We start from the raw sequence: 12,185 nt of genomic DNA on the forward strand, positions 1-12,185 counted from the left end.
TTATACCATTATCATCTTTTATTCCATTAATATTAGTTTTCCTTTTTTTTGCCTTAAGATAATTTGCCAATAATTTTCCCGCCTTATTAGAATTTCCATAATACACTGTTTGCTTGGAAAACAAATCTTTTCTTATCATTTTTGAAGTTAATTCATTATATTTACCTTTTACTTTCAAAAGAGCTTGCAAAACTTCATATTCCCATTTACTTATCAATTTAGCTTCTAATATTTTTATTTCTTTTTCTAATTCTATATATTGTTTTTTAATTTGTTTCCTAATAAAAGCTGAATATGATATAATATTACCCCTCATAGTTGCTTTAAATGCATCCCATACATTCTCTATAGATGTATCTTCCACTAAATTTGTTTGAAAAAATTCATTAATTTGTGTTTTAAAATTTTCCAAAAATTTGTCATCCACAAGCAATGCATTATCAAATCTCCAAAGAGGTCTATTATTTTCTAATTGATCTAATTGTAATTCTATCCATATTCCCGCATGATCCGAAATGATAATAGGATCAATGGAGGCTTTAATCACCTGTTGCACTTTATTTGTTGAAACAAAAATATAATCTATTCTTGAAAATGATTTATGAACCTGTGAACAAAATGAATATTCCTGATCATTAAAATGAAGAATACGCCATATATCCTTCAAATCGCATGATCGAACTAAATTATCTAGACCTAAAGATTTAATATTTTTACCTGGTTTTTTATCCAATAATGGATCCATTACAGCATTAAAATCTCCAGCCACCACTAAATTAGAGGCAGCCAGTGGTAATAACATATTTTGTAGCTTTTTGAAAAATTCTGATTGATTCGAATTAGGGGCATATATATTAAATAACGTCAGGGTATCATTTCCCATACCTATATCGATATGTATCCATCTTCCATGTGGATCTGAACTTTTTACCTTTATATTGGCCATACATTTTTTATTTATAAGAATTGCAACCCCTGCTTTTTTACCCACTGCTGGAGCAAAAAAACATTCCTTTATCCATCCACCTGATAATTTCTGTGATTCCTTCATATTAAGATGGGTCTCTTGCAGACAGTAAATATCCGCATTTTGCTTTTTTAAAAATGTTAATATTTTTTTCCTTTTAATTACATGATTCAGGCCATTGACATTAATAGAATATATTTTAAAAGACATTATACATTTTAATACTTTTCATTATCTTATTCTTCCTCTCCTCTTTCATATTTAATATCCAAAAAATTTTCTTCATGACACACATATTTAACCCTAATATATCTCCCTTAATTATTCTAGTAAATATTCTCTTTGTCCCTCCCTTTCCCACCCAGTACATTGGCTGCTTAAGGATACACATTGGAACTGTAATCCAAACATTCTCCCCATTCCAGGCAATCAATATTCAATATTTAATTAAATTTCCCTTCTATCTATCTATATTGATCTTTTATATCTTTAATCATTTTCCATAACATTTCATTAATGTATCATTATCCATTTATATTTAATAATTTTCCTATATTTTGTTCTTTCTTTCTTATAATTATTGTTGTCTTTTCTTTGTATTGTTTTCCTCCTTTTCTTCAGATATTTCGATATGTCATATTTTCTAATTTTTCATAGAGTCTTCAAAACCATCTTAATGTTCTATGTTAAAATATCATAGGTTCTGGTTTAGAGAGAAAATCTTTTAGTTTTTCGGGATCCTCAAAATATAAGGATTTGTCTCCAGATGATACTCTCATTTTCGCCGGGTAGTATAGACCATATTTAAATCCTTTTTCTTTTAGTAGAGGTCTCATGTCTAGTAGTCTTTTTCTTTTATTTGCTGTGTTTTTGGCAAAGTCTGGTAAAAACCATAATCTTGATCCTTTATAATTTAGGTTTTTATCTTTTTTTGCAGCATTTAGTATCTCTAGTGCTTGTTGGTATCTCAACATTTTGAAAATTATTGGTCTTGGTCTGTTTTTGTTTTCTAAATTTTTAATTGGGATTCTATGCGCCCTTTCAATTTCAATTGGTTGTTTCAAGTCTAACTGTAGTATTTTTGGAATTAAATTTTCAAGGAAAAGGATAGTATTTTTTCCCTCTAAATTTTCTTGTATTCCAAAAAGTTTGATGTTTTTCCTTCTTCCTCTGTTCTCGTAGTCCTCCAGTTGATCTTTTAATTTATTTAATTCCAGGCTGTCGTTTTTACATCTTTTTGATTCACATTCTATAGTTTCCATTTTTGATTCTAGTTCAGTTGTTCTTTTGTTGTTAACTTCCATTTGTCTATGAATATTTAAAATTTCTTCTTTCATTTCCGACATATTAGTTATAGTTTCCTTAAGCATTTGTTTGATTTGTTTTAGTTCTTCCATAACTTCTGCTTTGCTTAATATGTCTGATTCTTCGATAGGAAGTGGTATCTTGCTAGGTGTTATTTGGTCTTGTTTCTGTCTTTTTGCAGATGTACCAGCCTCATTTTTGTTTTGTCTGGTGCTTGCCATATTATTGTTTCTTTTTTCGTGGATTTTATTTATTCAGTTTTGTTAGGAATCTTAAAATATATTTCAGTCACAATTTTTTTGTAATCTGTCTTTGATATCTTTTCTTTTTTACTCCAGTGTTGCGTTGTTCTAGTACTGAGCAGATTACAAATCAGTATCTCTGTCTAAATATAATAGTCAATAAAAGAAAAATCCTTTTCCTCTTGTTCTCAAGACTCTCTCTCTCAGAATTTCAAGCAGCAGAAATTTACTCCACAGTAATTTCTTATTAGTTATCTGTTTTATTGTCTCAATGAGAAAGGAAAAGAAACAAGTCTCCTTTTAATGTCTTTCAGCTCTTTAGAAACACTATGTTATTCAGCACATAAGAAATAATTATTTTTCCTCAGGCTTTACTTTGACTTCAGGCAGGAGAGGGCTATATCAATGTCATATTTTTATCTTTGACAGGCAGCCCTCTATCCCAATCAGTCTGAAGTGTAAAATTTTCTATTTATTAATTAAATGGAGTATTCAATGTTCTACTAGAAATTACTTCAAGCAGAGGGTAATTTGATCTTTTTCAGGACTCCAACTCAATATCGGCAGGAGAGAGCTGCTTCAAATTGTCTCAGCTTTAGATTGTTAAACTGACAACTGCCTTATAATGAGATCGTTTTGTTTTTTCAATACTTCAAGTTATTAATTGATCTCTCAGGGCTTCAACTGGCTGTAAATGGCAATTTCAAACTGTCACAGCTCAGGAATTCAATCAACAGCAGGCTTCACACTAGAATCAGTCTTTTTCTTACTTTCTTTCTTTTTTTGGTCAGTTTAAATTTCTAATATCCCTTCTCTATCCCGTGCCGATCCAATTTTCTTTATTCAATGATCTGTCCTCACATAAAGAAACCGGCAAAAAGGACAATACTGATCTCTCTCATTCACCACCCGTAGGGCTCTGAGTCAGCGCCGGCAGGAGAAATCAAATCGCCACACAAATCAACTGACAGCAGCCTCACAATTAGATCAGTTCTTTTCTTTTTAACTTTTTGTCAGTTTTAATCGCTCCAGCAAACCTCCTCTTCAGTCTCCTAATATTTCAGTAAGGAGAAAATTTGCCGATTCTTTGCCCTCAGAGTCTCTGTTCAGCGCGGGCAAGAGAAATTTGTTTCAAACCGCCACAGCTCTATCTTTTAAATTTCTCTCGCTGCAAGACTCTCTCTCTCAATGCCCATAAATTTTATATACGTTGGCCATTTTAAGTTTTTATCTATCTTCACTCTCTGCTTTGCCGTTTCAATAAAGATAAAAGCCGGTGAAATTACCTTCCCCTCAGCTTTTTTTGATGTCGGCGATTTGATGTCGGCACTCTAACTTTTCAGCTGTTATTCTTTCAATCTTCAACTTCAGGCTTTAGAGGGTAACACCATCATTATTAATAATTATTTTTTTTTTGAAATCTTCAAGAAGGGAATAATATTTTTTCTTCAGTTGCCTAGATATAGAGGAGCTTAGCGATTACACTTCCATTCGTGTTCGCGTTAAGCCACGCCCTATAATTTTTCTTTCTAACATTCATTGGATTAGAAAGAATAAAAAGGTCTGCATTGGATTTTTTTAATTGCAGAAAACCAAAGGCACTGCACTCTGAAGGTTCATGATGGAACTGAAATGTTGGCCTGTTTGTTGGTCTTCTGATTTAATAGGTTTTGTTAGAGGTTCTCATCTTACTAAGCATGCTATGAGCACCTGTGTACTGTAGAGTTATTTAAAAACTATTTTCAGAGTGGTGCAGGACTCTATACTGTCAGGCATCTACTCGGTTGGTGGCCTGATGTACATCCTCTGCCATGTGCAATACTTCCAGGATATTTTAGGCCTCCTTTTACGAAACTGCGATAGCAGCTTCTAGCACAGGGAGATGCGCTGAATGGCCCACGCTGCTCCCGATGCTCTTAGAGCTCCTATGAGCGTCAGGAGCAGCACGGGCCATTCAGCGCGGCTCTCTGCGTTAGAAACTGCTATCGCAGTTTCGTAAAAGGGGGGTTAGTGTACTTGTTTGGATGACAGATGTTTTAGAAATATAGCAGGTATAGTCAGTGGCTCAGCAGCAGCAGCAGTAGTAGTAGTAGTGTTGTAAGCAAGAGTTGAGCCAGGTGAGCGTCCAAAATTTAAAGAGAAAGATGTTGAAAATACTGCAATAATATAACACTGTTCTAGGCAAAGGTTTACAACCACAACCAAACACAAAAGACCTTTGATATTGAAATCCCAATATTATTATTATTATTCTTCATGAAGAAGACTTCTAGGAGTCTAGGCATTCACTGGTAACTAACTCTGTTCTCATTGTTCAGCTCCTCTCATATTCTACTGATCAATGAGTTTAGATGAAAATGACAGTGTGTGGTATTTTAGCTTCAGCCTCCTCACCTTCAGTATGCCTTGATTAGAGTTAAAGATTTGTCAGGCATATTAAAATTAGTCATTTTCCCCTATAAAAGTACTTTCTGCTGGTTGGCAATGTCAGTTCCCTACATTTTTTAAGAAGAAAAACTAGGATTTGAAATTATTTTCCTGTATGTGTGCCTTATGCCTTTCCTTGTCGGCAAATGTAAGAGCTTACGGACATATCAGGGTTTCTCAAACTGCTTGTTTCTTCTTAGTCTTTCTCTGCATTAATATCTTTTTTTTTTTGGTTTGGCAGACTTGCATGGGCAAAGATGTAACCCTTCACGTTTCTGCAAGCAACCCTGCTATGCTGCTGTATCAGAAGTTTGGATTTAAGACTGAGGAATATATCTTGGATTTTTATGACAAATACTATCCCTTGGACAGCAAGGAGTGCAAGCATGCATTCTTTCTGAGATTGCGACGATGAGACAAGAAGAAGGTTTTTCATGCTGAAGAGGCTGCATGAAGTAAGAGACCCATCATGTCACGACTGAGCTGATTGCCGAGAGCTGCCGTTTTATCAGCAGCAGGAGCGTTTCTCTGCACATTGGATGTATACTGTAAGACAGGTTTTGAGGGCTAAGATTCCAGATAACATGCTCAAAGCATGCAAGATTTTCAAAGCATTAGCAAGGTCTGAGAGCAAGAAATACTTCAGAGCTAACTTATTCTGTGAAGGATTGGATATCGAAGCTCTTTTGTAAGTATTTGGACCCTATAACCTCATAAATAGAACTTGAGATTATTGCAGTTCTGAGGAGCTAAGGGCCTTATTGACTCTTATGTGTGTGTGTTGATAAAAGTGAAAACTCCAGAATTAGTTTCAATCAGTTGCCCTGGTACAGGTGGCAGCATTAGTGCAGAGAGAACCCACAGCATTTTAAGGCATGTTTTGTCCAAGCATTAGCACCTGTTGGAGAGGTTCTATACAACTGTCTGTCTCTCCATCTAGATGAATAGGCACCAAGCACACACACACACCTTATACAGTCTTTGTCACAAGACATACCTTATTCTCTTTTCACACCCAGTCCTTGAACAGACATGCATAAGTTTACAAATGAAGGAAGGGAAACGCACCATTTTATCATACAATAAGTGTACACTTTTCAACATGTTCTTGCTGTGGGGGTAATTATGGGTAAGTAAAAATATCATGTCTTGTTTTAATGAAGTTTATATCCCACGGGAGCAGAGAAAGTCCCAGGTAGTGCATTTCTGATTTGCTCTAGAAGGAGCTGCATTCTCTATATCTTAGCCTAAGGACTGTTGCTACAGAGACTAGACAAAGTTAAAAATGGGTGAGCTGCAAATGAAAGCTCATTGTCCTAGTAGGGCCCAGTTTGAATTGAACTGTGAGCCTAAAAGAAAGGATGAAGCCGCTGTAGTAAAAATAAGTAAATAAAATCATCCAGTGATCTAATGACAAGCAAACAATGAGCTGTGTGGTCTCCATTACTTGATAGCATGAATGTTCTGGAATTTTTAGGAACATAGCGTTTTCTCATGCTGTTGACCATGAAGTCCCTCTTATTTTGTCTTGTGGAGTAGTTGGGACATGAACAGTCAAGAAACTGGGAGATAAATGTAGAGAATCCCTAACTAGCAAGAGGATGGGATGGAAGCAAGCCAAATAACAAAGAGGAGCATAACCTGCAGAGATAGGCAGGTGCAATCCTAAACAAAGGCATTTTCTGCACAGAGTGGTAGCTATGGCTCTAGCACGTTACTCAGCATATTAGATGAACCACTGCTAGAGGAAGGGCTTTGGCTCACCGGTTGAGCTGCTGCCTCTGCACCCAGAGGTTGTGAGATCAAATCCCGGTGCTGCTCCTTGTGACCCTGGGCAAGTCACTTAATTCTCAAAGGTGGTATACAAATCCCCATTCCTTTTATCTACTGTATGTTAACTGTGTGGGATTTTTTTGTTTTTTTTAATATAATCAATGTCAGACTTGGATTTCAGGACTCCATTCTGGTTTGGTTCACTCTTTTATAGCTACCAATCCATTCATAGAAGTAATTCTATAAAGAAGTGGAGGGATTTTATATATGGTGCCAAACGTTAAGCACTAATTTTGCAGTGGATCTTCAGCATAGAAAAGTGTTCTAATGGATGCAAGGTGTCGAAACCAGGCCAAAATGGCAGATCCACATGAAAACCCATGCTCCCATTTTTAGAACATCACCTAAGGGTTTCCATACAGATCTGCAAAGGGGGAGTAATGATGGGAGGGACTTGGGCGGGTTAGGGACGTTCCCTTAAGATGTGCGCAGGGTTATAGATAGTGCGGCTCCACAACCGACTTGCGCGTTGCAAGTTACACCTGGTTTCAGTTGGTATAAATCCTTGTGCCCAAAGTTAAGCGTGGATTCCAGTGTTATGTGCTATTCTATAAAGGGTGCCAATTCTGGAACGACCTTTTTGGAATACAGTTCAGTGTCAAGTTTGTTTTGTGCTGAAATTTGAGCGCAATTTACTGAATCCAGCCCAAAGTGCCAACATTTAGACACCAAATTTATTTATTTAGTACTTGCTATACTGCTATTAAATGTTAAAAAAAAAAAAAAAAAAACTCCCATAACATAGCGGTTTACAATCTAAATGAATTAAGATAGATAGAAATTACAGGGTTTTTTAAAATTTTTTATTAAAGGTTAGATACAAACATAGATCAGCATTTGACAGACACAATAGGGCGAATAGAAGGAAGGGGAATAGAAACCGGCTAAACCAAAATGCTTAGAGAACTCTCCAGCTTACTCATGAAAAGCATGGTTAAAGAGCCAGGTTTTAATTGCTGTTTTTAAGTTTTTAAATTGTAATTTACTCCAGAGTGCTGGGGCTCTAAAGAAAATAGTGGTGTAGATTCTAGATGTGTGAATCGAGGGGGGGGGGGGAACTAAACAGTGATCATTCATTGAATGGAAAACCCAGGGTAGAATGTATTGTTTAGTTAAAGAATAAAGATAATCATGAAGTCCAAATCTAAGAGCTTTGAAAGTAAGAAAGAGGATTTTGTATTTAATCCTTGATTCAGTGGGAAGCCAATGACATTCTTTAAGTAGGGGTGTGACGCGAGTGTATCTGTCGACATGACATAGAAGCTGGATAGCACAGTTTTGTAAAGTCTGAAGTTTGTGCATAGGACCCTGTGAAATTTCTGAATAGATTGTGTTGCAGTAGTCTAACTTAATTGTAAATAAAGCAAGAATGAGAGTGGAAAATATATTGGCATCTAGTAGGTTTCTAAATGAGTGTAGTTGGTGAAGTGTAAAAAAGCAGGAATTGCTCAGTGCAGACACCTGAGGGCAAATGATAGCTGAGAATTGAAAAGAATGCCTAGCTGACGGAAAGTGTTGACTGGGGTGGTATTGGTATTTAAGAGAGAAAGGGCGCCTTCAGGATGTGGTAAATGGCCTAATAGCCAACAAACAACTGGTTTTATCAGGGTTTAGAACTAAATGGTGGTTGAGTAGCCAATCCGCAATTTGTTAAAGACAATTTTGTAATGATTTAAGATTAGGGTTTGTAGATGTGGTAGGATATAGAAGAAGAATGTCTGCGTAAATATGAAAAGATAGATTAGAAGACTCCTGAATAAGTAATGCTAGGGGAGCGAGAAAGAGATTGAGTAATATGGGTGAGAGTATGGATCTCTGTGGTACGTCACAGTTTAGTATTTGGACTATGCACTATGCTGTAACTGGCACCATGGTGTATAGTTTGAAGGTGTGCATTCACATGAGCGAAACAGGTAGGGTGCACAGTTACATAAATTGTAGAATACAATAATTTATGCTTGGTTTTCAACAATCTGTGCCTGGTTTAAGTACTTTCACTTAAAATATAGGCGTGGAATTTGACCTGTTAAGTATTCTATTCAGAAAAGTAGGTGTCTATTTTTCTTTATAGAATAGGCTCCCAATTAGGTGCTTTTTAGGCACCTGTGTAAATACAGACACCGAACTGCTGTCTTTGTCTTCTAATAGATGTGTTTCCACAAGCAGCGAAAATAATACATAGCTTAATAAACTAGTAAATTCCACACAAGAATAAAGTGAACAATCTACCAAGTGGGAAAAAATGTTATGTCGTACAACAAATTAAGGGGTCCTTTTACTAAGGCGCACTAGTGCGTCTTAGCGCACGCTAAATGCTAACGCGCCTTAGTAAAAGGACCCCTAATTGAAAGACATATCTTAAAAATAAATTTCATCCAGTAGCAATGAATGTATTCTAGCTAAATTAGAGCTGGATATTGAGTACTGCCCTCTATCTGGGTATCAGCGGTACCTGGAAATTATACGGGTACAAATGATATTCAGTGCCATACTGGCATACTGTACTAGCCAGGCTAAGTTAGGATTTGTTTGTGCAGTCCAGTTTGCCCAGTTAGCTAAAGTCTACTGAATATTCCCTTCCAACCCATTCAGCACTATTTTAATTAGGCAGGAGCCTTTCCTGCCGATTAAATAATTTTTAATATCATGACCTTGAAATTAAAACTAAGGAATGAAAGCCAATGACACACTAAAAGTTAAAAAAAAAAAAAAAAAGGTATTTTACCCATACATTTGTATACATACACAAAGGTCTTCACTATTATATCCCATCTTGAATCTGTATTCCTCAGGGCCCTCTTTCATTTTTCTCTATACTCATTCTCATACACATTTATCTGACTAACTCGGTTTTTTAAATCTACTTCTCATTCAAACTTCTTTTGAATGGTACACAATCTTTTTAAGTTTTCAAAACTGTCTCTTTGATAAATTTATCTTTTAAACTTCATACATAGAAATAAACTGTTATTCTATCAGTTTCCATCTGTGGGTTTTTGGAAAATTGTGGTTTCAAAATGATCTTTTTTTTAATTAAAAAGTTTAAAAAAAAAAAAAAAAATATCTTGGACTCCTTGCAATCATTTGTCACTTTAATTGAACCACTGGAAAAAAAATGATCTAATTGCTGGTGGTTCTCATGCTATAAAAAAAATGATATTGTTGATACACCCTTTCCACAAAAACTTGTTTGTACAGAAGTCATGGTGTTAATTCTTTTCAAAATGATCTGCATACAGATTAGCAATGTCTGGAGCCATGGTGGCTCTTTATCCATTATTAAAACTTTCCATTCAACCTATAATAATTTTTTGTTAAGGCTAAACCAATTAACAATAAATTTAGTGGGGACACTGGTTAGGCCTTCCCCCTAAAAAATATATGGGATGTTTGTATAGAGGGACTCAATATCTTATCTTGTTTTTCTAACAGAACATTAGATAAATTAATATTCATATTATTAAGGATGTTTATGGTGTGTTCTGAATCCCTAATAAAAGAAGATATGTTTGGAATAACTGACTGGAAAAAAAAAAAGTCTATAAACTGGGATAAAGGCTCTAAGAGGCTTGGTGAGAGATTTGTTAAATTTAGGAAGAGTTTAAATCATAGGGTTGACAGGGTTTTTGACCTGTTAGAAATATGTCTCCTTTGGTGTTAGGAAGCCCTTCGTGCACCAGTTTCTGCTAGGGATTATATCATTTTTCAATTCACTGGTCAGGTCTTCTCTCAAAGGGAAATGGAGCTCATGGACAGCACAACTGCTGCTTCATTTCTGCTACATAATCACATTTAATTTTGAATCACTATTGCCTCGTCTTTATACGAGTACATGGGTTTAATGGTCATATTTTCATTATTCCTAAACTTTAAAAGGACTTAGTTCTTGTCTCTGGATAAATTATAATAAATAGTGTTTCTTTTTTTTTCCTCATGTTTTGTTTTTTTTTGGTTGTATGTTCACCTCATGTTTTGATGTCTCTTGGATATAAGAGGTAAGGAGGACTTGTGACCTGGATTGACCACTGTTGGAAACAGGAAACTGAGCTTGATGCACCTTCGGTTTGTCCCAGTTTGACAACTTATTTAATTAGGGTACCCTTTTACCATAGCAGTAAAAGGCCATTTTTACCAAAGCAGTAAAAGGGCTGATTTTCCTTCTTTAGAAACCAGCAACAGAAGAAACGGAGCAGATAGCAACCAGTGGAAACAAACACCAGTCAGGCTTTATTGGTATGATAAAACTTCAAATGATTCAACATGAGTCATATTTCAGCTAACAGGCCTGCATCAGGAGTCAAATAAATATAACAGAATAAAAACATTTAAGAAGTGCATACATCTGTAATATATGCATGTAGAAACTGCTAATAAAAGCATATAATAAAAAGTTTTGCTATAAAGCACAGTTACTTACTGTAACAGTTGTTATCCAGGGACAGCAGGCAGCTATTCTCAACGTGGGTGACATCATCCACGGAGCCCGGATGTGGACAGCTTCACAAGCAGACTTGCTTGAAGAACTTTAGAAAGTTTGTGATTTCTGCACCACGCAGGCGCGAATGACTTCCCGCCTGACGCAGGGCGTACGTCTCCTTAGTTCAGATAGCTAGAAGAGAAGCCAACCAGGGGAGGTGGGTGGATTGTGAGAATAGCTGCCTGCTGTCCTTGGAAAATACCTGTTACGGTAAGTAACTGTGCTTTATCCCAGGACAAGCAGGCAGCCTATTCTCAACATGTGAGTGACCCCCAAGCAAACCAGAATGGGATGGTGGGAGTGTTGGCAATTCAGGAGAATAAATTTTGTAACACTGCCTGGCCGAAATGGCCTTCCTATCTGGAAAAAGCATCCAGACAATAATGAGAGGTATGAACTGAGGACCAAGTGGCAGCTTTACAGATTTCCTCAATAGGAGTAGATCTAAGGAAAGCTACTGATGCCGCCATGGCTCTGACTTTATTGGCTGTGACTCGACTTTGTAGATGCAGTTCAGCCTGAGCATAGCAGAAAGAGATGCAAGCAGCTAACCAGTTGGTGATGGTGCGTCTCAACTTGTTTGGATCAAAGGAGACAAAAAGTTGAGGAGCAGATTTGTGTGGCTTAGTCCTTTGCAAATAAAAATCTAAAGCACGTTTACAGTCCAGAGTATGAAGAGCTGTTTCTCCAGGATGAGAATGAGGCTTTGGAAAAAAACACTGGAAGTACAATGGATTGATTGAGATGAAATTCTGAAACCACTTTACGTAAGAATTTAGGATGAGTATGGAGGACCACTTTGTCATGATGGAATATTGTGAAAGGTTGGGTCTGCAACTAAAGCTTGTAGCTCGCTGACCCTGCAGATGTGAGAGCAATGAGAAAAATCACTTTCCAAGTGATATATTTGAGATGAGCCAAAGCCATTGGTTCA

General features: G+C 36.3%; 1 protein-coding gene across 1 annotated transcript in view; it reads left to right on the plus strand.

Annotated features, from left to right (window-relative positions):
- KAT14 (lysine acetyltransferase 14) overlaps positions 1-10,341 on the plus strand; it is an 80,764-nt gene extending 70,423 nt beyond the window's left edge. The window contains exon 10 of the mRNA XM_033936374.1: positions 5,183-10,341. Coding sequence (XP_033792265.1) covers positions 5,183-5,356 — 174 coding nt within the window. The 3' untranslated portion in view covers positions 5,357-10,341. The remainder of the gene's footprint in view (positions 1-5,182) is intronic.
- The last annotated feature ends 1,844 nt before the right edge of the window (positions 10,342-12,185 follow it).

This window comes from Geotrypetes seraphini, chromosome 3, assembly GCF_902459505.1.
Source record: "Geotrypetes seraphini chromosome 3, aGeoSer1.1, whole genome shotgun sequence".
Classification (NCBI taxonomy): domain Eukaryota; kingdom Metazoa; phylum Chordata; class Amphibia; order Gymnophiona; family Dermophiidae; genus Geotrypetes; species Geotrypetes seraphini.